Raw genomic sequence first — 21,614 nt, forward strand, 5'->3', positions numbered from 1 at the left:
CCAAAACTTACACTTGGTCATTTTGCTTGGGAAGGACCTTTGGAGACAAGCTTGCTCAAAGATGGGTTAACTTCAGCATGACCTCAGGCTCTCCTCATGCAGCTCCTTACTGCTGGAGGGCTCAGGAGTATTTTAGGTTCCATCCATGCTGCCTACAGTGAATGAATGAGGTGCCCAAGTTAGAACTAAACCCACAGGTTGAGAGCATCAGGGACTATCCACTGAGGTGGATGCCAGTAAATTTAGGCATAAGTTACATGGAAAAATCTGAGTCCTTCCTTTTACATTGAAGTTACTGTGCCAATGCACTGTAAGGTGCAGAAACTGGAAGGTTTTTTTTTTTTAATTGTGAACATATTTCAGAATACTTTGAGCGAAATACTTTCACAATTAAAAAAAAAAATCTGCGTAGTGCATTAGACAGTAGCTTCTGTGAGAGTTGGATTGTCTAGTCTGGAAAGGAGGAGGCTGTGGGGAGACATAGCCCCTGAAAGGAAGGGTTATAAAGAGAGCTGGGGAGGGTATGTAGTGATAGGACAAGGGGGAATGGCTTTAAACTGAAAGAGGGAAGGTTTAGATTAGTTACCAGGAAGAAATTCTTTCCTGTGGGGGTGGTGAGACACTGGCACAGATTGCCCAGAGAAGTAGGGATGCCCCACCCCTGGCACTGTTCAAGGCCAGGCTGGATGGGGCTTTGAACAACCTGGTCTAGTGGAAGGTGTCTCTGCTAATCAGTGGGGTTGGAACTGGATGAGGTTCAAAGGTCCCTTCTGTGATTCTGTTTTTATACTATTGAGCAGCTAAGTACTGTATCTGTATTAATACTGGTCTCTACGGATAAATGAAATGTGTCCAAAGATGAATCTTGGTTTTCTGTCATTCTAGACTTCAGAGTTTCAAAATTAGCAACTTGAAAGACCCTCCACAGAAGAATGAAAGAAATTTGGATTTCACACACTGAACTTGCAGTGCTATTTATTTAATGTCTGCATGTCTTGCAAGTCCTTTGGAAAACCACGTAGTTGAAAATAAGAGCACAGGAACTTTATCCATTTATCCATTTTTTATTAATGTTAAGGAAACCAAACAGCCTTCATCAAGGAACAAAATATACACACAGAGTCAATTTGCTAATAGAGAATAATGCTTTAAACCATCTTATACAGTGATTGTATGTAAGAGCAGACCTGCAAATCTAAGTCTTTAGAAAGTATTTTGTGTGGATTCTTTGCACTGTTGAACCATAAGGTGTCAGGCCACACTGTAACAAACCTGGTGATGCTGTGCAGGCTGTTACTCATCCTGTCAGAAGGTGGCTGTAGATTTCTCTATGAGCACAGCGTGGTGATGGCAGCAGTAGAGCAGGCAGAAGCGGGACTGCAGGAGGAAATGACTGCTAACTGCCTTGGAAGGAATGTGGCTTTTTAAAGGCTGTTTCTTAGGTGGAAATGGGTCTGATCTTACACTCCCTCCAAACCTCCTTCTCTAGTGGAATAGCAGCTGAGTGAAGCAGCTGACAGGTATATTAAACAGGTGACCATGGTCTAAAAGAGCAACACAGGAACCCACACCAAGCAGGACCCCTTCTCCTCGGCAGAGAGGTGGAGAAGCAGCCTGAAGACCTTGCACATATTTACTGCCTTTGCTCTAAGACGCCTCTGTAACCCTGTGCTTACCTGTTTGGAGGAGCAAGGGGGCAGTCATGGTTTCACCAAGTGCGTGTTGTATCTCCTACAGTAAATTTTTGTATTAAAATTGAATTTCAGCTTGAGTGTAGAGTGACACCAGTTCTTGAAGCAGACTATGAGGAAGAAGGTAGGGTTTATAAACTGGCTAAGCTGTTCAGTCTGCCAGGAAAACCTAAAGCAGCAGTTGCAATGCAGGCAGAAAGGCGTCTTTGGTTGATGCACAGTTGCTTCCATTAGTTAGCAGAAAGCTGAAATACCATAAGTACACCACTATAACCCTGCACAGAAGCATTAAAATTGCTAATTATGCTTACCCAAGCAAAATAATGGCTGATCCCAGCAGTTCAGACGTGCCCCTTGGTATTCCACTACCTTTTCCCCTGATGACTATGAGGCACTGGAGGCCAGAGGAGCTGTGGAAAGCCCAGGGAAGCCACAGTCTGCTCCCCCCTCTGAAATAAAGGTGCTTAAGTTGCATTCTGGCACACCCACTGTAAACCATAAGTGAGATTCTAAAGTTGCAGAGATGGAAGTAAACGTTGTCCTACAAAATCAAGTCCTGTAGTGTTGCTCCTCTACCGCAGTGTTTTATTGGGAGAAGCTGCCCTTCCTTTAAATAAGGCATCATTTACATGGCTTCCTATGATCTAGGTTGAGGTGAAGGGAATGACTTGTTTCAGACACTGCTGTTGCTTATTTCCAGGTGTGCTGGAAAAGGCCCTCATTCACTCTGCTGTGCAGGAGGGTGTTTGGTGGTACAGCTGCATCTGAGGCTCCAATACAAAGTCAGGTTTGGCCTTTCAAACTTCTGAGCAGACGTTTTTCCTCCATGGTGCTTCATGCTTATGCACAGATTCTTTCAAGCCAAGTGATTTCCAGCACATCAGTGAACAAAGAACAAGCTCCCAGGCTTCTTACAGGTGGCAAGTGCAATTGGCTTGTATTGTAAGCTAGCCACTGAGAAGGGTACTTGCATAGGGGGCCTTGTTGGTGTTGGTTTTTGCTTTAAGCTTTTCCTAGTGCTACAGTACTAATAAATTACCCTGGAGAGAAATAAATAAATAGGTTGGCATGTCCCTGGCACCATGCTGGAAATCCAGGAGGTTTTGGAAAAGCTGCCCCCCATGGTCCTGGGAAGATAGTCAGCAAAAAAAGTCCGTATTATACAACTGTCTGTACGGGAGCGACGCACTGTGCGGGAGAGCCGGCTCGCTCCGAGGAGGAGCTGGAACGGTTGGTGATTTCCCTCTGCAGCTCCTCCACCTTCTTCTGCAGCTCAGCCCGCTTGGCCAGAAGCTCCTTGTAGCGATTGTGAACAGGTTCCTGCAAGGAAACATGTAGCTGAGCACTGGGGGAGCCCGAAGCACTGAACTGCTGCTGACCTTACAGGCAGCTGTGAGGGAAGGGGGTACATGAGTGTCATCAGTCTCCAGCCTGCAGGTACCTGAGTGGCTGCTCTGGCTCTTGGCTGTTCATTTGGATCCAACATGCACAGTGCAGCATGTGGCTAAACAAAACAGCCTGTGCGCATTTTGAAAGATGACAATTGCCAAAAGATGATCTCTGGCATTTCTGGGGGACACTGGCCATGGCATCTCAGCCTGGACATAATTTCAGGGGCTAGGGAGGAAAAAACCCAGCCAGATTCTTCTAGATATTTTCACATAGTTCTGACTGTTTAACAGTCAGTACTGCAGCATGTTTGCTGGGTTCCTGTCTCTAACTGCAGATCTGCAAAACTTACCTGCAGGTGGGCACGGAGGCAACTGGGAATTTTTGTCCTTTCCTACTAAAAAGTGATGTCAGCATTCAGGATCATGCTCAGACTGCTTGTCTGAGGTGCCTGCCTGGGCAAGGCAGCTTCCCTGCTAGCTGGGATCAGATCCCTGTGCCTCAGGCAGCCAAAGCAAGCAGCAGGTTTCCACCACCAGTAATTTAAATACAGCCTCAAAATTCCTATCTAGAACCCCACATCCAGAGAAGTTTTAAGAGTTCTAAGATCTTCCGTAAAGAGAATTCAGATAACTTTCCCCACATTCTAAGTGAGAAATTTCCCAGATTGCTGAGAACCTTCAGCTCCTGCAGATTTCACAAGGTGATGATGTCCAGCTGGGCACCTGCACTAGGCAGCTCTAGAATTTAGGCATTGTTTTCAGATTTAAGCAGTGGCAGCATCATTACCTAAAGGTCTTGACTGAAGCAGCAGTATTGGTACGAGCAGAGAGGGAGGCAGGAGTAGGAAGAGTGTACCTGAGGCTTCATCCTGGGGTTCCAGCGGATGTAGTAGCCGACCCACAGCTCGAGGTGGCGCATGCTGGCCACGGGATACAGGACGTGGTTGGAGTAGCTCACATACAAGGGGTTAGTAAACTCCTCCAGCTGGCTGTTGATGTAAGACCAAAGTGATACAGTCTTTTTTGGAAGGCTCTGTAAGGGAAGGGGGTGGAGGAGGCTTTATTTGCCATACGAATCCCAGCTATCTACAAACTATAGCAGCACAGACATATGCCTGTCATTAATACGGAGCTGGTTGTTTTTTGTAGCTTAAAAAAATCCCCCAAACTGTTCTTTTGATGTGGTTATTGTACTCAAAGCACATGGATGCAGGCAGGCACACACTCCCTGGCACAGAACAACCCCTCTGACCCACCCAGCTGTCAACACAGACCAGGAATCACCATTGCTACAGTGAGGGGACACCAGCATGTGAACTCCCAGTGCTTTAGTTAAACTTCACTTCTCTGAAGTGCTCCTGGAGGACTTGCTGGAGTATTTAATTGCAAAGGAAGAAAAAAAAACATTTGACTTAGGCTGATCTAGTAGAGTAATGATGTCTGTGAATAGTCCCACTAAAACCAGTGCTGAAGTACTTTCTAGTTTAAATAATTCACTAGGCTGAAGCCTTTAAAAAAATCCCCAAACCCACATGCAAACAGCATGCAGATTTTCTCCCCTGGAAATGACAATTGTTCAATCACTGTGGACTCCAGAGAAACAGGGACACAGATTTCATGATAGGAAAATGCTACCACTTTTATTTTGCAGCGAGTTTTTATGATTATTTTTAACTGATGTTCTATCAAATGTAATCACATCACATGATTACACAGCACTGCCCTTGTGTACCTCTGTGCTGTTAGGCTGCAGCCTTTGGTGACAGAATGCTTCATCTGGAAAAAGAGACAGAATGAGTGCCACTGTTTTCCTTCTAATTCCAGACTGGGTCTGGATGTACACATCCCTACACTCCTTCCTGGGCAAACAAATCTTGGCCAGACTGCAGAGCAGAGCTGGCTTGTGGCAGGACAGAGAGGCACATCCTTAATAATAGCAGGAGAGTTGTCCTCTCCTGGGAAGATGCAAGCACAGCAAGAACACACATAATGACCAGTTACTTGCTGTAACCTGTGTATGCAGAATGACAGCACACACTAGGTAAAGTAACCTAAAGGGACCACTTCAGAAAAAGGCATGACAAAAAGTAACCACAGAGAAGGTTACAGTAAACAGAAGTTCAAAGCAAAACTGCATTTCCACTACCTGGGAGACACCAGGAGCTATTCAACCACTAGTGACTAACTGGAAGTAGACAGAGTGTCCAGAAGGGAGATGATGTTGTTCTGAAACATGAAGCCTCGAACAGACAGCAGCTTATGCAAAGATGAAAATCCCCCAAGTCCCACCTGTTGAGAAGGGGGCTTGGCATTTCCCAGACTCACATCTACAACTACCTCTGAGTGAGGAACCTGCTTCTGTAGTGGCATCTGGCCAGCTAAAGCAATCAGGAACAGGCTTTTAACTCAGAGAGAGGCTGTCTTACCTCCTTCACTCTCTGCTGCTCACTGCTGCACAGGAAGGTTCCAAACAAACAGCTGTACAGGTGGTCCAGGATGGTGATCAGGAAGTACTCATTGAACTCAAATGCTGTAGGAAACTTTAAGCAGAAATAGAAAGTCAGGCTGGGATTTTAAAACAGGAAAATTAACTTCCTCCTACACTGTGGTCTTGGTAAGGAGTTGGTCTCTTGGTTTCTAGAATTGGATCTGTCCCTGTTCCCTGCCTGGCTGGATATTCAGGGTCATATTTGCTCCTTCCAGGAGCAAGAGTTTCCCTCTTGGAAAGCTGCTTTGCATGTTCAGAGAGGAATTTTGAGCAAAAGCCAGAGGTCTGAGGGGTTAGAGCATTGTGTTTATGTATACTCAGTGCTGCTTCAAATTGAAGCTTGCTCTGCCATGCTTGTCCCTCACAACAAGCCATGCAGCCAGACTGTGAACAAAAGGCACACATGAAAGAAATACATTCAAAAAGTGGAAATTTCCCAGGGCCAAACAGAAATAACCTGGGTGCCCAACACAGCACTTCCCAAAGAGAACAGCAAGGACACCTTGTGACAGAGGTCAGCAGGAGCAAAAGGTCTAGGGGCACAGGCCATGTTTGTTGCTGAGTTCTGTGCAGAAACAATCTGACCTGAGACAGGGACTACTGAAGCTCCACAAAGGGTCAATATGAATAAAAGCAGATATGTAGGGGTGATGGAGAGGAGAGCAGGAGGCCTTCCTCCCTCACAACCACCCTCCTCTTCCCAGGCTGCCCCAGTTGAGACATCATGACCTCACTGCTGCAGGTCAGGATGCCCAGCTGCAGGAGCAATCCAAGGGGACCACAATGAAGGTGACTTTTGATGATGGTAAAGCCTCTCTTCCCTCTGCATGGATGTGGTACAGTGTCACATGTAGTGCCATCCTTCTCTTCCATTTCTCCTGGTTTAATCCAGGGTGAGACTAGCTTTTTTTCCAGTGAACTGCCTGACCATAGCTGACTTTTGTGTCACAGAAGATACAAAAAACCTTTCAGGTTCCACAGGAACCACGGGCCTGGGGAAAAACCTCCCAGACAACCTCTCCTGGACTGTACCTCTGCCACACCTGGTCTGAAGTGAGGCACTCAGCTCTGTACCTCACATTATGAATTTGGAGCAGTACATTTGCCTTCAGAAGAAGTTAAAATGGAGCATGTTACAGGTTCAGCTTGAGCAGAAGCAACAGGGATCAGTTGCACTCACCATGCTAGGGACTTACATTAGCAAGTGCTTTCAGGCTCTTTGCTAAACAGACTCCCAAGAAGTTGGCTGCCAGAATCAAAGCAAGAGTACCAGCCCAGGAAGGAGAGCCTGCACACTGTAAGCCATTTCTGTGTGAAGACACTGTGCCATGTCTGGGTGCACTGGCTCTGTGCAGTTTACCTGTCTTGTCATTTGCCAGACACAGTCAATGAACTGCAGGAAGACGGGAGAGCGATCCGCATCCGCGTGATTCTTGTCCCCGTGGCCAACTCTCTGAAACAGCAGGACAAAGAACATGAGCCACACAGGGCTTCATGGGGGAACTGCTGGGGTCTGCTCTCAGTCACCTAAACCTTTACCAACAGCTTTAAAAAACTTCAAATGGCTCCTGATATTCCTTTGTCCATATCAGTGGGTAAAGGAGTACAGGACAGCTACTCTCTTTGTCTTTGAAGTGAGAATTCTTTATGGGGATATTTCCATACTAAGTTAAAACAAGAGTTGTTTGAGTAGAGGCTCCAGATGCTATGCTGGCACTGATTTCAGTTAATAGCTAAAGTTCAGAAGGAAAAAAAAATGAGAATGCTTTTTGCTTCAGTTGCAGCTGTTGTCCTGGCTACTTCAGTAGTAGAGGGGGCTAGATGCAAACTCTACCTACAGGCACGGCATGCAGCGATAACCGTCAGCAACACCTCGCCGCTTCCAAGAGCTGTACAAACACCAGCCCAGCCCATCTCCTGCCACCTCCAGACAGGCAGCAGTGACAGTGTTCCCAGCAGCAGGCCTCCAGCCCTGGCCCTGCTGTGTGGCCAGCACATGTGAGCACAGCTCTGCAGAACTAGCAGAGTACATTAATGATTATATATTAGCCGGGAGCCCCAAGTACTGCACAAAGATAGAACAAGAGCATGTAAGTAACAGAGATCCCTAATACTGTTCTCTCCTCATCAAAGGAAGTTGCTGTCAGTATCTTCCTTGTCTAGACAGTGAAGAAGCTAAAGCACTCGTTATTCAAATACCAGGCAGCAAGTTTTGCTGCAGCAGAACCAAAATCGCTTTAGTGCCTCAGTTTCCCCACTTTCCTCAAAGCATTTGACAGTGCAACCCACCGCTGCAAGTGCTGTCCACAGACCTTGCTCTAGCCCTTGCAAAATTAACAACCAGTAGAGAACAGCTATGAGCAAAACACAACAGGAACAAAGACTGAAAGGATACTACTGAAAGGCTCTCTCAATTCCCATCAGTGCAAACCATAACAAACTGTGTGTCACAACCCACAAAGCTGCCTCTCTGCCAACTGCAAGGGCACAGCCACAAACTACTCTTGTTCCAGGCTCAAACTGCTGCTCTTTCACCTAAATAATTAGAAGCCTCTCCAAAAATAAAGCATGCCTGAAGAAAATGTGAGGTCAAGGCTATAAACAAATTCCCCAACCTCTTCAATACCAAAGAAAATGGACTGAACTGGAAACAAAGACAAAAAATACTCCAGTGGTCTCTGCCAGCTCCCAGCAGAAATACCAATGCTGAACCCAAAGCACATTGCTAGTTTAAGCCTAAGCATGGGAATATGACATTATCAGTCAGATATCTGAGACATTTAAATACTACCTGTTCCTTACATCTGACCAATACAGTCCCAAGGAGGTTAAGAGATGAATTGAATTATAGGTAGAAAAAAATAACACCAGCATTCACCTCTCTGTGAGTTCACCCAGGAAACTTCTCATAGGAAATGTTAAACTCCTCTGAAATCCTTCAAGAGGGACAGTAACTTTCAGTTCAGTGCCTCCCACGGGCCAGTGACTCACCAGCTGAAACCTGTGGCCGAAGCTCAGCCACTCCTTCTCCACGAGCACCTCAAAGCCCCTGATGGTTCTGTAGTAGCCATCCAGCATGAGCAGGGCCAGAGAGGTGAGCTGGGCTGTCCGGTCCCAGCCGTCACTGCAGTGCACAACCACGGACGTCTTCCCCGATTCCACTTTGTCAGCAATCCGAAGGGCTCCAGCAAGAATGAGCTAGGACAAGGGAAAAAACAAATTACAAAATCTCTTTGGAACAGAAACTAGAAATGAAAAATGGCTAGTGACAGCACAGGACAAACCAAGGGCTCTGCTTGCCTCAAGGAGAATGGTGAATCAGTTCCAACTACTTTATAACTAGGACAGCAAACTGGTAAACACATTTTCTGTTCCAGCAAGACAATGACACATCTAAACTGTAGTGTAGGCACAATCCTAGAAGAGCCCTTGCACAAAGCTCAGTCCTTGGACAAGTCAAAATTTAAATGCAGGAGCGTTTTGTGTCTGATAGGAGTGGCCATCACCTTGCAGCTGCCTCAGGAGCAGATCTGCCCCGTCTGCATCAGCAGAGCAACAATGTAAGCTGGGTATTTTTAGAAAATTATTTTCAAATCATTTTTGAAAACCAGCATCTGGAGAAGCCAAAACATTTTGCCTCCTTATTCTGACTCTGCTTGGATCCAGAAAGGCTGAGGGCCCAAACTCCCAGCATTTGCTTGTCGGGACCAGGCAATAATACCAGGATGTCAAGGAGCTGACCCAAAAACTTGGAAACTCTGTGACTCCTGAGTTCTAAGCAGAGCTTTCACAGTTACACACCACCCAGGAACATTCTTCACTTCCAAAACACCATCTTTCAGTATTTTAGCCCCCCCTCTCGTCCCTCTTCTCATCTTCTTAAGATTCCTCACTCCAAGAAACTATGGTTTTAATTGCTTATAAAAGGAAAACAAATTCTAAGTCTTTAAATTTGCAAGAAATTGAAAATCCTGGGGTTAGCTCTGGATATCTTTCCCAGACTGGTAAGGACTTGTGGTTGCTCAGCCACATGCAGTGGATGCAGACATGCATACCTTGATATGCTCCAGCCAGTGAGTTGACTCTAAATTAGACAGCCAATGAGTCTCCTCGATATTGGGATACACAATTTCTTTCAGTTTTCTCAGCGACTCTCTCATAACATGAATATTGTGAATATCCAGGAACACTAGTTCTGCATTCTGATAGGCATCCTCGCTCTCATAGCCCCCTCCTTTAGCCTGAAGAACAAAATTCACATACAAATCATTAGGCAAAACCATTTTGTAGTTTATCTCAGTCATTTGTCCTGAGTAAATACTAGCTGACAAAATACCATAGTGGCTGGGCTATCTAAAGCAGGCAAAAACCATTGGCTTTATCTTACAGCTGGGAGCAAACATGTACAGGCACTCTTTTCTGCAATACCCAATGAATGCTATAATTTTTACCAAAAGAATATCACATTACAAGCCTTCTTTTCCTATGTAATTATAATTTATCCCCATTCAAGCTGTTAACTCATTACATTCGCCAATCTATCATTTAAAAATTTACCATACTATTACAGAGGAGGATAACCCACACACTAATTGCCTTTCCTAAGTAGTGGGAAAGGCAGATTAAAAAAAAAATCTTTACTGCAACAAAACAGCTCCACCATTAAAACAAAGCCTAAAGTGATGGCATGGAATACAATTTTTAGAAGGGTGCAATGATGGACCCTGGGAACTACTGCCCTGTCATCCTCACCTCTATGCCTGGCAGGATCATGGAACAGATCTTTCTAGAAGATGTGCTAGGGCACATGGAGGACAGGGAGGTTATTCAGGATAGCCAGCACAGCTTCACCTTCTATGCTATGCCTTCTGTGATGGAGAGACTACAGCAGCAGAGAAGGGAAGGGCTATGGGCATCATCTACCTGGACTTCTGCAAAGCCTTTGCACAGTTCACCACAACATCCTTCTCTCCAGATTGGAGATGGTGGGCAGACAGTTTGATGGATGAGAAGTTGGACAGTCACAGCCAGAGGGTAGGGGACAATTGCTCAATGCCCAGGCAGTGACAAGTGGTGTCCCTGAGGAGTCTGTATTGGGACTAGTGCTATTCAATATCTTCATCAGTGACACAAACAGAAGGATCAAGGACACCCCCATCAGGTGTGCAGATGACACCAAGCTGAGGGGTACAGCTGACACTCCTGAAGGATGGGATGCCATCCAGAGGGATCTGGACAAGCTCAGGAAGTGGGTCCATGGGAACCCCATGAGGTTTAACAAGACTGGGTGCCAGTGCTGCACCTGGGCTGGGGCAACCCCTTGTATCAGCACAGGGGGATGAACTGATCAGAGCAGCCCTGCTGAGGAGTTGGGGGTGTGGGTGGATTAAAAGCTCATCATGAGCTGCCAGTGAGCACTCACAGCCCAGAAAGCCAAATGTGCCCTGGGATGCATCCAAAGCAGTGTGGCCAGCAGGGGAGGGAGGGGATTCTGCCCCTCTGCTCTGCTCTGCTGAGACCCCACCTGCAGTGCTGCATCAGCTCCGTGGTCCCAGCACAGGAAAGACAGGGACCTGTTGGATCAAATCCACAAAGATGATCAGAGGTCTGGAGCACCTCCCCTATGAGGAAGGGCTGAGAAGGGAAGTCCCTGGAGAGAACTTACAGCAGCCTTCCAGTACTTAAAGGAGGCTTATAAGAAAGATGGGGACAGGTGTTTTAGTGGGCCTGTTGTAATAGGACAAGGGGTAATGGCTTGAAAGTAATAGAGGGTAGATTCAGACTAGACATAAAGACAAAATTCTTCACAATAAGGGTGGTAAAACACTGGAGCAGTTTTTCCAGAACAGTGGTAGATGCCTCATTCTTGAAAACGTTCAAGGTCAGGTTGGACAGGGCTCTGAGCCCTGTTAGTGGAAGCAGTCTTTCAACCATGTGAATTGAAAAATGGTGATACACAATGTCCAGAGTGATAGAGTCTGACCGCAGTACTACTTCAATTTTTTCCACCTCTCCAATGTCATTTTTCATTGTAAATTAATACAAAGGATTGTTAGCAGTCATACTGATACCTTACAGATACCAGTGCAGGTATAAAAGTCTATCTAGAGAAACAGATCATTGCATGCAGACTTCTGCAGTGGAAAACCTTTTTGTGATCCTTAAGAATAGCATGAAATGGTGGTGGGAAATGTGCTTTAAATTATTACATTCCCAGTTTTAGACAGAGGAGAAAGTACCCAACCTTATTTGCTACAGCATTCACGCTAGGCCTTGCATCAAATATGAAGATTTTATGGGACTGGGCATTAGAATCCATGATGGCTTGAAGGTACTTTTCATCCTCCTTGCTCCGCTTGCCACTCACTCCCACCATGGGCTGGCTACAGCGAGTGATTGTTGCTTGACTTTCTGGGTGAATCCATGACAAGACCTTCAGAAACAAATGGGAAATAAATATAGGAAAAATTGGATTCATTAAACCAATGAAGTGAATTACCAGTAATAGCTTGCTCTGGGATACTATATCAGTGGGTTCCAGAAGGCTGGATTCTATTAAATCACAACTGAATGAAAGAAAGAACTCCTCTGTCTTTATTCATTCTGGTGGCATTCCCAAAGTTTGAACAAACAAAAGGTGATCAAATTTTTAAGTCTGACTTTTAAATATGAAGCAGACTGCTTTTCTGGCTGTTGTGTCAGTACATGGGCTATGTCTTGCTTTATGTTACACCATGTAAAAGTTAAGGACTTTAGGAACAAACTGAATTTTCTACAGACTTGAAGAGTAAACCTCTATAAACTTGAGGAGTAACTTTTCAGTTACCTCTGAAATAATCATCATAACAAAAGTGCTTTGTCTTAATTTCATTAAATAAGTGCTCTCATCAAGACTATCACTGTGTATTTCCCTGTCCTGAAAATTGTCCCAGACAATTGTAAACAGCCAAGCAGGGCTGCCTTGTGTTTCCCATTCAGGAACTGAACTGAGACTTGGTCTGAGCTGTGCTAAATTATCTTATCTTCTAGTTTTGGTTTAGTCTACATCTCTTTCACAACAGTAGTTTCAGCAGATACTGTTGTTTTCTATGTCCTCAAACATGTTGTCACTTTTATTATCCACTGAACATTTACTTGCTCCCTGGAATCCACCCAGCCTGATCTTGGTATAACTTATTGCCCAAAGGTATGTGTAACAAAACCACATCAAAGTGGCTTCTGTCCCACTCACTGGTATACGTCCTCTGGATCTGAAGGATGCCACTCTCCTTAATTCCTCGTCGGGAATGTTTACAGGCACAGCTAGAATGGCAGGGTATGTATCACACAGCTCATAGCGCTCATTAATCTTGGTCAGCCTCCAGCTTTCATTGGGAATTCCCTAGAGAGGAAACTGCAGGTTAGCAAATGAGTTGCTCTGAGACCTCAGCACAGACAAATCCCCAGACCTGAAGTTCAAGGCAACTTTTGTTAATGAAGGACATTTAGGGCTGGCACCTGGGAATGCATTATCTTGGTAACTTGCATTTCATGTCTCTCCCCAGAGAGGTGAATGTTTTACTCTAGTCACTGAGGAGCAGGGAAACTGGGCTTCAGACAGGGTCACCTATGGCAAGGGAGCTGTGGAGGCTACAGATGAAGCAACACAGGTGTTCCCCCTGAGCCCATCTTTAAGATACCTTCTGGTCTCATCACGGGCTTACAGAGAGCCAGGAGCAGGACAGAATGGGTAACCAACTCAGTCCCCTCATGGCACACAGTTCAAATATGCTGGGTGGAAACTGGGGATACGAAGTGGAGTTACCAGACAGGATGGAGGGGAGGGGTAGAAGGGAGAACAGGCAGTGAAACACCCCAAAATATCAGCCAGATTTAGTTTTAGTTCAGTGTTTGTGGCACACCTGTGAAAACCTCTAAAACCACTAAAAACTTAACAACTGTATGTCTCTGTTTGCATGACTGTATGTGATGTGCAACTCCCATGTTTCTATCACACTAAGCTCTGACTGTACTAGGGACTTGGGCTGGGAGAGCAGGAATCTCCACACACACATCACAGAGCTCAGCATGCCGTGATGGGCAAGCCACTCAACAGCTTCCCAGACAACAATCTCCAAGTAACACCTGATGCACAAAACCCTGACAACCTGGGGACATGGTTTGGCTGATGCTGGGAGAGAACAGACCAACAGGGAGTGGCTGGTGCAGCTGCCTGCAAGGAGAGATTTAAACAGACCCCGAGTGCAGCAGGGGTGAGCACTGACACAAAGCATCTCTGTGGGAAGACACATCTGCTGCAGCAAACATGGCCAGGCTGTGAAGCACCGAGGGTGTTTTAGGGGAGCATCAACTCTTCCCACAATGCACGCCTCTGTTCTAAAGAACACTACTTCATTTTAAAGGAGGGTGGTGGGACACTGATTGCCACTGTCGTGGCTCCCACAGGAAATAAATGACACATCCAACACGAGTCAGACGAGCTGTGATAATTATGGCTGACCCACACAGATCCCAGCGGTGAGTCACGCTGTCAAAAGAGGTCATGGTCAGAAATCTGAGGGGATGCCAGACCTTCTGTCTAATATCAGTCACACACCCTGCTTTGTGAACCACTGCTGTCCTTTGGCCCTCCCTGAGAAGGAAATGTTACTACAAGGATCACCCCAAAAGCCCAAAGGAAAGCTATTTTTGGCACTGTCTGAAGCCAAAGAATTGCCAGAACCAGACATCAAGCAGTGTGTATATACAATTAAAGCTTACTGATGGGCAAAACATGCTCAGAGCTCTACCTGCTGTACACAGCAAGGATGGAATCTGCTGGGCCCACCAGCTCTGCTGCCAGCCAGGAATAGCTAGACTCTTGCCAGTGACCCTGTTTACTACCTGGAAGGAGACTAATGGCAAATTAGTTCTCAGTTCTGTCCTAATAAGCACATGCAACGGATCCATAAGCAATTCCAGAAAATTGCACCTCCCCCAAATCTGAATGAAAATTACACTGGCAGCACAGCCTTGGCAAGAAAAAATGAGAGCTAACAAGCAGCTACATGGAAGGTAAGCTCCTTTTCATTTTACCCAGCAACTCTACCAGTGCTCATAGAGAAGACCAAGGAGCAGGGACTGGAAAGCACCTCTTCACAGTGTGACTGGGCAGTGTGGCTTCAGAACACACTGCTTGGGCCAGAACTGAGATCTAAAGCTCTCCAAAGCTCATTCAACTGCCACACTGACAGACTTGAAGGAAATCTTTCCTCTGCAATAGCCCAGACCAGAAAAATCCATGACAAGTCCCCAGAGAAAGAAAAGAGGCTGTGTGTCAGCACTCAAATTTCTTTTGACTCATGGGGAATGTCTGCTTTTCCCTGGCCCAGGAGCCTTGAATCACAACACCACCCAGAACGCTTTCGGATCGTGACTTTCTCTAAGGACTGGAAGCAAACCTAAATAAGCCAAATGGGCTAGAAGAGAAGCTGAATTTGCATCTTCCCTGGCCCTTTGCCATAATGCAGTGTAGCTTCTGCATTTCTTCGTGCTCCTTCAGATTTGCCCTTTCTCCAGCTGGAATCAATAGAAAAAGCTAAACGTGATATAAAGCACACTGGTATTTCCTCATCTAAGATGCATTTCACTGCTTCCCAGTGAGTTGTAAGCACCCAAAAGCCTACTATAAAATCAAACTGTTACAGATGTAACTCAATAAGCCTCTGCAGGCTAAGGAGAGGCTATGGGTGCTGCCTGCCTGTGCACCTGCAGGAGGAACTCAGGCATGCCTCGGTAAAAGCAGTTTGTGATCATCCTGAAGCTGCCAGGGCACGTGGCAGGTCCACATTAGTGACCAGAGACTTCTGCACAGGTCTGTCTTCTTCAGGTAAATAAATGCTGCTAGCAGCCCCTGATTCTAGGGGAATCCATATCTCTGGTGGCTGCCAGAGGGCAAACTAAGCAAGGCAGCAAAGCCACATGTACAGTCATAAATTAAATATACCCATGACCATTCTCAGTGAGCCCAGCTGATGCAATGCACCTCACATCTGAACTAATAAACTCATTTATCCTCCAAACAGGACATTTTGTCCAAACTGCCACTGGTTATCCTTGACTTGCATCACAGTACCTTTGTGTGTGGCTAAAGATGCTCAAACACACTCACTCAAGAGATGGATGGTAACAGCCTGGTCTGTAGCTATGCCTGAAACTTGCCCCTGTGCTTGGGGACACTCCTTACAATTATATCATCTAACCACAGAGACATAGCCTTTGCGTCCTCTCCACACACAAACTAGACTTGGTTTTCCTCTAGCTAGACATTCATGCTTTACTGTAATGACTTGGGTTTGGTTATCACTTGATTCTGTAGAAGATGGAGTTTGTTTGCAAGGAAAAATTGTTGAAGTCACACAAGCACAGCATCGACACCACCACTTTGCAAAGCACATAGTTAAAGTTTAGTACATGAAGATCCTTCACTGACAGGAAAAAAAAATAATTTCTTTGCTGTAGTTACACACAGTCACGCCCCTCTAGGGTATCAGGCAGATCCACTCTGAGCTTAGACATGTAAATGCACCTTGATCTGCAGCAGGCAACACAGGATACAGCTGCAGAGCCAAGCTGGTCCCTCTGCCATTTACTGAGCCCAGGCTGTGTCCACTCAGCCCCAGAGAGCTGTGACCTGTTCTGCAGTAGAGACATACCCAGCATAAGCAGGCCCTCAGTTAAACCATGGGACATTTAACACTTCAACCCTCACTCTGCTCTCTTAAGCTACACCCAACAATCCCCTGAAGGATGATGTTGTCAAGCTCTACCTTTTCAACTCTGCTTGTATACTAACGCTGGGAACTTATTTTATCCTCAGAACAGGTCAGTTTTTCTGAGTTATTAGTTTCCACATGTCTTCTCTGGAAGCAGCAACCAAGCCCTACACTGTGACTCCCCAGTAGATATGACCAGAGCAAAGGATATTAGACAAGAATGACTTTTGTGGGGAAACATCACACAACTTCACAACCTCTTGTAATATTTTCCAAATGCTCCTCACCTTATTAAGTAAAATAAAGCTTTAAGTTACTCCAAAGGCATCTTAAGGACTTTTGGTTTCAAGTAAGTCTTATTCACTTTGCAATTCTGTTTTATATTCTGCCAGCTCATGTGTAATAAAAATCAGGGAGCAATTTCAGTTTTAAATTTCATTTGCTACATGTGATTCCATTTACCAACTAAATCTCAAACCTCTCTGAGTTCCTTTTGTTCTCTACAGGTTGTTTATTACTCCCCACAGTTTTACACAATCACAGATTTTTAATAAGTTACATATTTCCATCCTTCCCAAGAATGCTAACAGGGAAGTTAGGGGTTTACCAAGTATCTTTCCTAATTGTGACAATTGCTATCATCTTGACATATTTCTATTAATCTTATTAAAAAATATGAGAAATAAATAACACCACACTCAAACTTGCCATGTCTACCAGTGTGGACATAGATCTTACCATGGATCCTGGTCTAAAAGCCTTTTCTGGATGCCTGGTAGCTGGAGTTTACTTTTGCTCCGCTCCCCTCTCTGTGTGTGTCCCTGCTCCCACAGGGAAAAGACTGACCTGGCCTAAGATACAGCAAGTTAATGCCTGGCCATCCTGCTGGGCTGCCACAGGCCAACTCTTCCCCAACAGTTTTTAAACCAGTTCCAGAAGGTCCTGCTGACAGTGCGTATGTCCTGCTTTTCTATTTCTGATCACAATTCATAGTCAGAGACAGGTAATCCCATTATCTGATTTGATGATGCCAGTTTTGTTTCACTGTTAACGAATCCCTGCTGCCATTTCAAGACATAATCCTGATTTACTGTAGTATTTGTTATTGCTTTAGCAGAACCTGGTTGGATTGAGAAAAAAGGCTATGACATTCACACAGATAAATTCAACATCCATAGTTACAAATGCTGGAATTAAATAAACAGACCAAAATACCTAAAAGTTTTGGAGGGGACATAAAGCATCATGCTGCAGGAGCTAAATCAATCTAACAAAAGGGATGAAATTCTCCTCCTGGCCAGATCACAACATAAACATCTACTGCAGTATGGTTTGCCTTTTCCTCAGCAGCTGGTGTTGGTCACTTTTGGAGATAAGGAGCTGGAGCAGATGGATTGTGTGGTCTGGAATGGTAGTGACCGTGGCCCATAATGGGTAAAAATCACAAAGGCTGTGGCTGCAAAAAATCCTGCTTTGGATTCACTTTTGCTGTTATTAATGTAAGGAAATGACCATGGGCTTCAGTATGTGGACATTCTTGACATGGAAGCAGTCAGGCAAGTTTGTCCTTCCCACTCACAAACAACACAAAAGCAGCCACAGCACAAGTACACACTGCAGCAATGCCTAGATGTGTCATGGCTTTACAGAAAAGCCATGAAGAGCTGCAAATCACAGGCATGCAAACACATGTATCCTTTCATCATGTAACCAAATTCCTTGACAAATTTAAGGCGTACCAAATCACAGTATAAAAACTGATATGGACAGAAAAGCTTCTGTCATAAAAACCAACATGCCAGGATTTAGAAAGTGGCATAATCTACACTGAAATTATCTAAGGTCACATTTTCTTCTTTCCAGGTTCTGTAAAACACTTCTTGTACTTCACCTGTTTTGACTGATGCTTGGCTGAGTGAATGCTGTGCTTTCCAGAGATTATTTTGATAGCACAGGTATTCTTTAGTTGTTAGCCCAAAACTCTCAGCCCTGCAAAGAAGAATCTTGCTCAAATAACCTGGGTTGCAAATCCATCTCTAAAAGCAGATCTTCTCATAAAATAGCTACCAAGAAGGAGATGAATTCTAAACAAAGCAATAGTCACTGCATTATCTGATCTTATGGTCAAGTTCACTTTAGACACAAAGTGATTACAAACGACTGGAGTTTCTCGACCAGGATTTTAGAGTGTGGCATCTCATTGCAAAACACACACTTTTTGCAAAGAAGGCAGCATACAGTAAGATACAGTAAGATACATCTCACTTCCCATTAGCAGCCTAGAAGCCAGTGATCTATCTTAGGCAGCTATTTTAGGAGAGAACAAATCACCCCCAACAGTGAAGCGCTCGCTCCCATCTGTTAATGACAGGCCTAGATAACCAATTTAGAAGGCATGCCCAGCTTTTAGAAGACTAGAGCCAGAAAAATGAATCCTTAGGTTTTGGATTCCAGGAATCAGATGAACAACTAGGCTGGGACAGAGGTCTGCTTTTGTTTGATTTGATGAGAAAGACCCAAATAAATCTTTAAATTGCATGGCTTAAAATTTCTTATTTTACAATGGAAAATTGGTTTTATTCTGACAAATCTGGATGATACAAAAGCTTATTGTGTCCAGAGCAAATGTGTCACCAAATCATGCTCCTTCTTCTACTTCACAATTTTATGACAGGAGTGATTTCTTTATAAAAATCAAAATTCTCCCATCTTTTACTCCAGAGAGAACTACTCAAGTTTTTACCACAGTACTCCTAATCAACAGCCTGTCACTTCATAATCATTAATATCTTTGATCAGTCTACTCTGGACATACTGCAACTGTGTTCTAAACTGGTAAATCACAGTACTCTCTAGGTTGATCCCTATCCTGACAAAGCATGCCTAAGATACTGAAGGCATTCTACACTTAATTTTTTTTTCCCCAAGTCGTTGTTTAAGACAGGAAAACCTGGAAAGAATTAAAACTAATACAAGCAAGCACTGAGGTGTAAAACTCAACAATGGGATGCCTGTACCTGGAACATGCACCCTCCATTCCTCACTGCCTGATCACCAAGCTAGAGCATTAGTTTTTCTACCAGAGCCTAAAGTCAGCTCTCTGCCACCTGAGCTAATGTCCATCAGTGGATGCCTATCTCTAAAGCTGTACTACTCCCAACAAGCACTGCAGTGTGGAGAACATCCTAGCCAAGCCTGCTGCACAGCATTTGTCAGTAGAATCATTCTCTGCTCCATGTAACCATGCATAGACCCTCATTCCTGAAGAGTAGATGATGAGGAAGGATGTGGCACAATACCCACCTGTCTTCTGTATTCCCAGGTTGGGTCATACACTTTCCATCCATTTTCTGGGAAAACCTCTTTGTATTCAAAGGCAAAAAGTGGCTGAAAGAAAGAAAACTTACCATTAAGAGCCCACTCAGAGCCCATTTATAGGATGTTTGATATCTCAAAGTAATTAATGACTGACCCTTCTTCCCCACCGCATCACTTTTCTTTAAGGGCTTTATAAAAAAGATTAACACTCTCACTGTAGCAGGTAATTAGTACAACAATATACTTTCCAATATGTCCCTGATCTTGGCTCTTACCTAGTACTTCATGGATAAAAGGAGTTGTTATTAAAGAGAGAAGATAAAAGTACTTAGGCAAGAATGCACTTACAGATTAACAACCAGATCCTTTCAACCAGCATTTGAAACAGCAATTGCAGTGTCATAACATTACAGAAGAGAGGGGGTGCATCCCAGATTTGGGGCAGTGCAGTCACCATTAGCTGTAAACCTCTGATGGATGTCACTGTGATTTGAGTACTTTCCCTTCGAAAGAAGGCACTATAATAGACATTTCCTGTTTCCTATATGATCTAAACTCCTACAGAATTAAGTTTAAAACAGATTTGAAAAACAGCACTTCTCATCCTTCAGAAAATGCACCCTACATGAATGCTGTATCAAGTAGATGGGACAGAACAAAACATTTTACTGCTACTCTGTGTCTTTTGGCAAAAGGTGAAGAGAAAACACTTACCAGATTATTAGAAACTGGAAAAGCATATTTCATTAGGTTCTCAAATATGGATCGTCTAGTTCTCCCTTCAGGCTTATGAGCAAACCGCAAGTTTCGAATATCCTAGGGGAAAAAAGAGGGAAATCAAGTTGCCAATTTCTGAACCACTTCAAAATCCAAGGAAAATCCAAAAGCCAGAATTCAAAACAGGATCACATGACAATGCTCTTTCTACCGCTGATTTAATACTGTACTTTGAACAACGTTGTATTGCAACGTTGGGCTTGGTTCAGAGGTTGTCTATAACCTCCAACAACAGCAGAGCAGCTGAGGAAGGGCACAGCTGTGCCTGACCACAGCATCCTTCACATGAAGCTCTCCTGCTGAAAGTCTTGAGGACAGCCCTGCTCAGGAAAAATCTATGTTTGACCAGCAGGACTTTGTGAGACAAACCTCCTTGGCTCTCACTGAGCTCTCACGCCAAGCAGTGCCATAAGAGCACTGGAGGGGATGGCCTAACAAAGTACCTCCACAGAGCTACTGCATGTAAGGGGCCCAGAAATAGCCAGATGGGTGCAATGCATCCAATGCCATCTCCCTTTAAAGCTTACATCTCTCAGAGCACTCAAGAGGATGTCTTGAAACCAAGAACTCCTCCACTTTGCACAGCAGCACAGTTTAGACAAAAGGTGGTTATTCAGGACCTCCTTTCCATAGTCATCTACAAAACCAATTTTGGAAAGTAAATAAAGCATCTCTAAGTTTTTCCAGCCAAGCCTGCAACTAAAATGCTTGTAGTAAAGAGTCTAAAACCCATCAACAGGAAATGAGCTATCAAGTTCAAGTACATGAAGATGGTAGAGCAAGTCAGAGAATGAGATAAACAGCTGAAGACTTTGCTTCCTCACAGGGATTACATGACAAGTCTCAGAACTTTTCAGGATGCATAAGATGGAACTATACCACTGTGTTATTGCATTAAGCTGCTGTGCATATCCTGGTGAAGCAGGCTGACATATATCAATATGCTACAAAGGGCCAAAACACTCATCCTATAGCTTGTGCTTGAGTTTCCCATACAGGGAAATGATACAGTTCATTCCAAACCTGACCAAGTGTGCTTACAGACAAAATGGCTGAGGATCAGGAATCCACATCAAAACAGGGAACAAATTAGCCTGACAGCACAAGGACCCCATTCTAAATCAGCCAGGGTAGATTATGACTGCCATAGGACAAGGGAGCAGCTGGGTGATTTGGTACAGATTGCAGTAACTGG

The 21,614-nt window shown here is 44.5% G+C and overlaps 1 protein-coding gene across 2 annotated transcripts in view; it reads right to left on the reverse strand.

Moving 5' to 3' along the window:
- Window positions 1-847: 847 nt before the first annotated feature.
- Window positions 848-21,614, reverse strand: part of MTMR2 (myotubularin related protein 2) — a 63,177-nt gene continuing 42,410 nt past the window's right edge. For both annotated transcript variants that reach the window (XM_056484507.1, XM_056484515.1), the window contains exons 6-15: window positions 20,357-20,458; window positions 19,628-19,711; window positions 12,802-12,951; window positions 11,815-12,003; window positions 9,626-9,811; window positions 8,562-8,768; window positions 6,931-7,023; window positions 5,509-5,622; window positions 3,939-4,115; window positions 848-3,011 (exon numbers count right to left, since the gene is read on the reverse strand). In XM_056484507.1, the coding sequence (XP_056340482.1) occupies window positions 2,850-3,011; window positions 3,939-4,115; window positions 5,509-5,622; window positions 6,931-7,023; window positions 8,562-8,768; window positions 9,626-9,811; window positions 11,815-12,003; window positions 12,802-12,951; window positions 19,628-19,711; window positions 20,357-20,458 (1,464 nt within the window). In that variant the 3' untranslated portion in view covers window positions 848-2,849. The remainder of the gene's footprint in view (window positions 3,012-3,938; window positions 4,116-5,508; window positions 5,623-6,930; window positions 7,024-8,561; window positions 8,769-9,625; window positions 9,812-11,814; window positions 12,004-12,801; window positions 12,952-19,627; window positions 19,712-20,356; window positions 20,459-21,614) is intronic.

This window comes from Oenanthe melanoleuca, chromosome 1 (genome assembly GCF_029582105.1).
Source record: "Oenanthe melanoleuca isolate GR-GAL-2019-014 chromosome 1, OMel1.0, whole genome shotgun sequence".
In the NCBI taxonomy this organism is placed as follows: Eukaryota; Metazoa; Chordata; class Aves; order Passeriformes; family Muscicapidae; genus Oenanthe; species Oenanthe melanoleuca.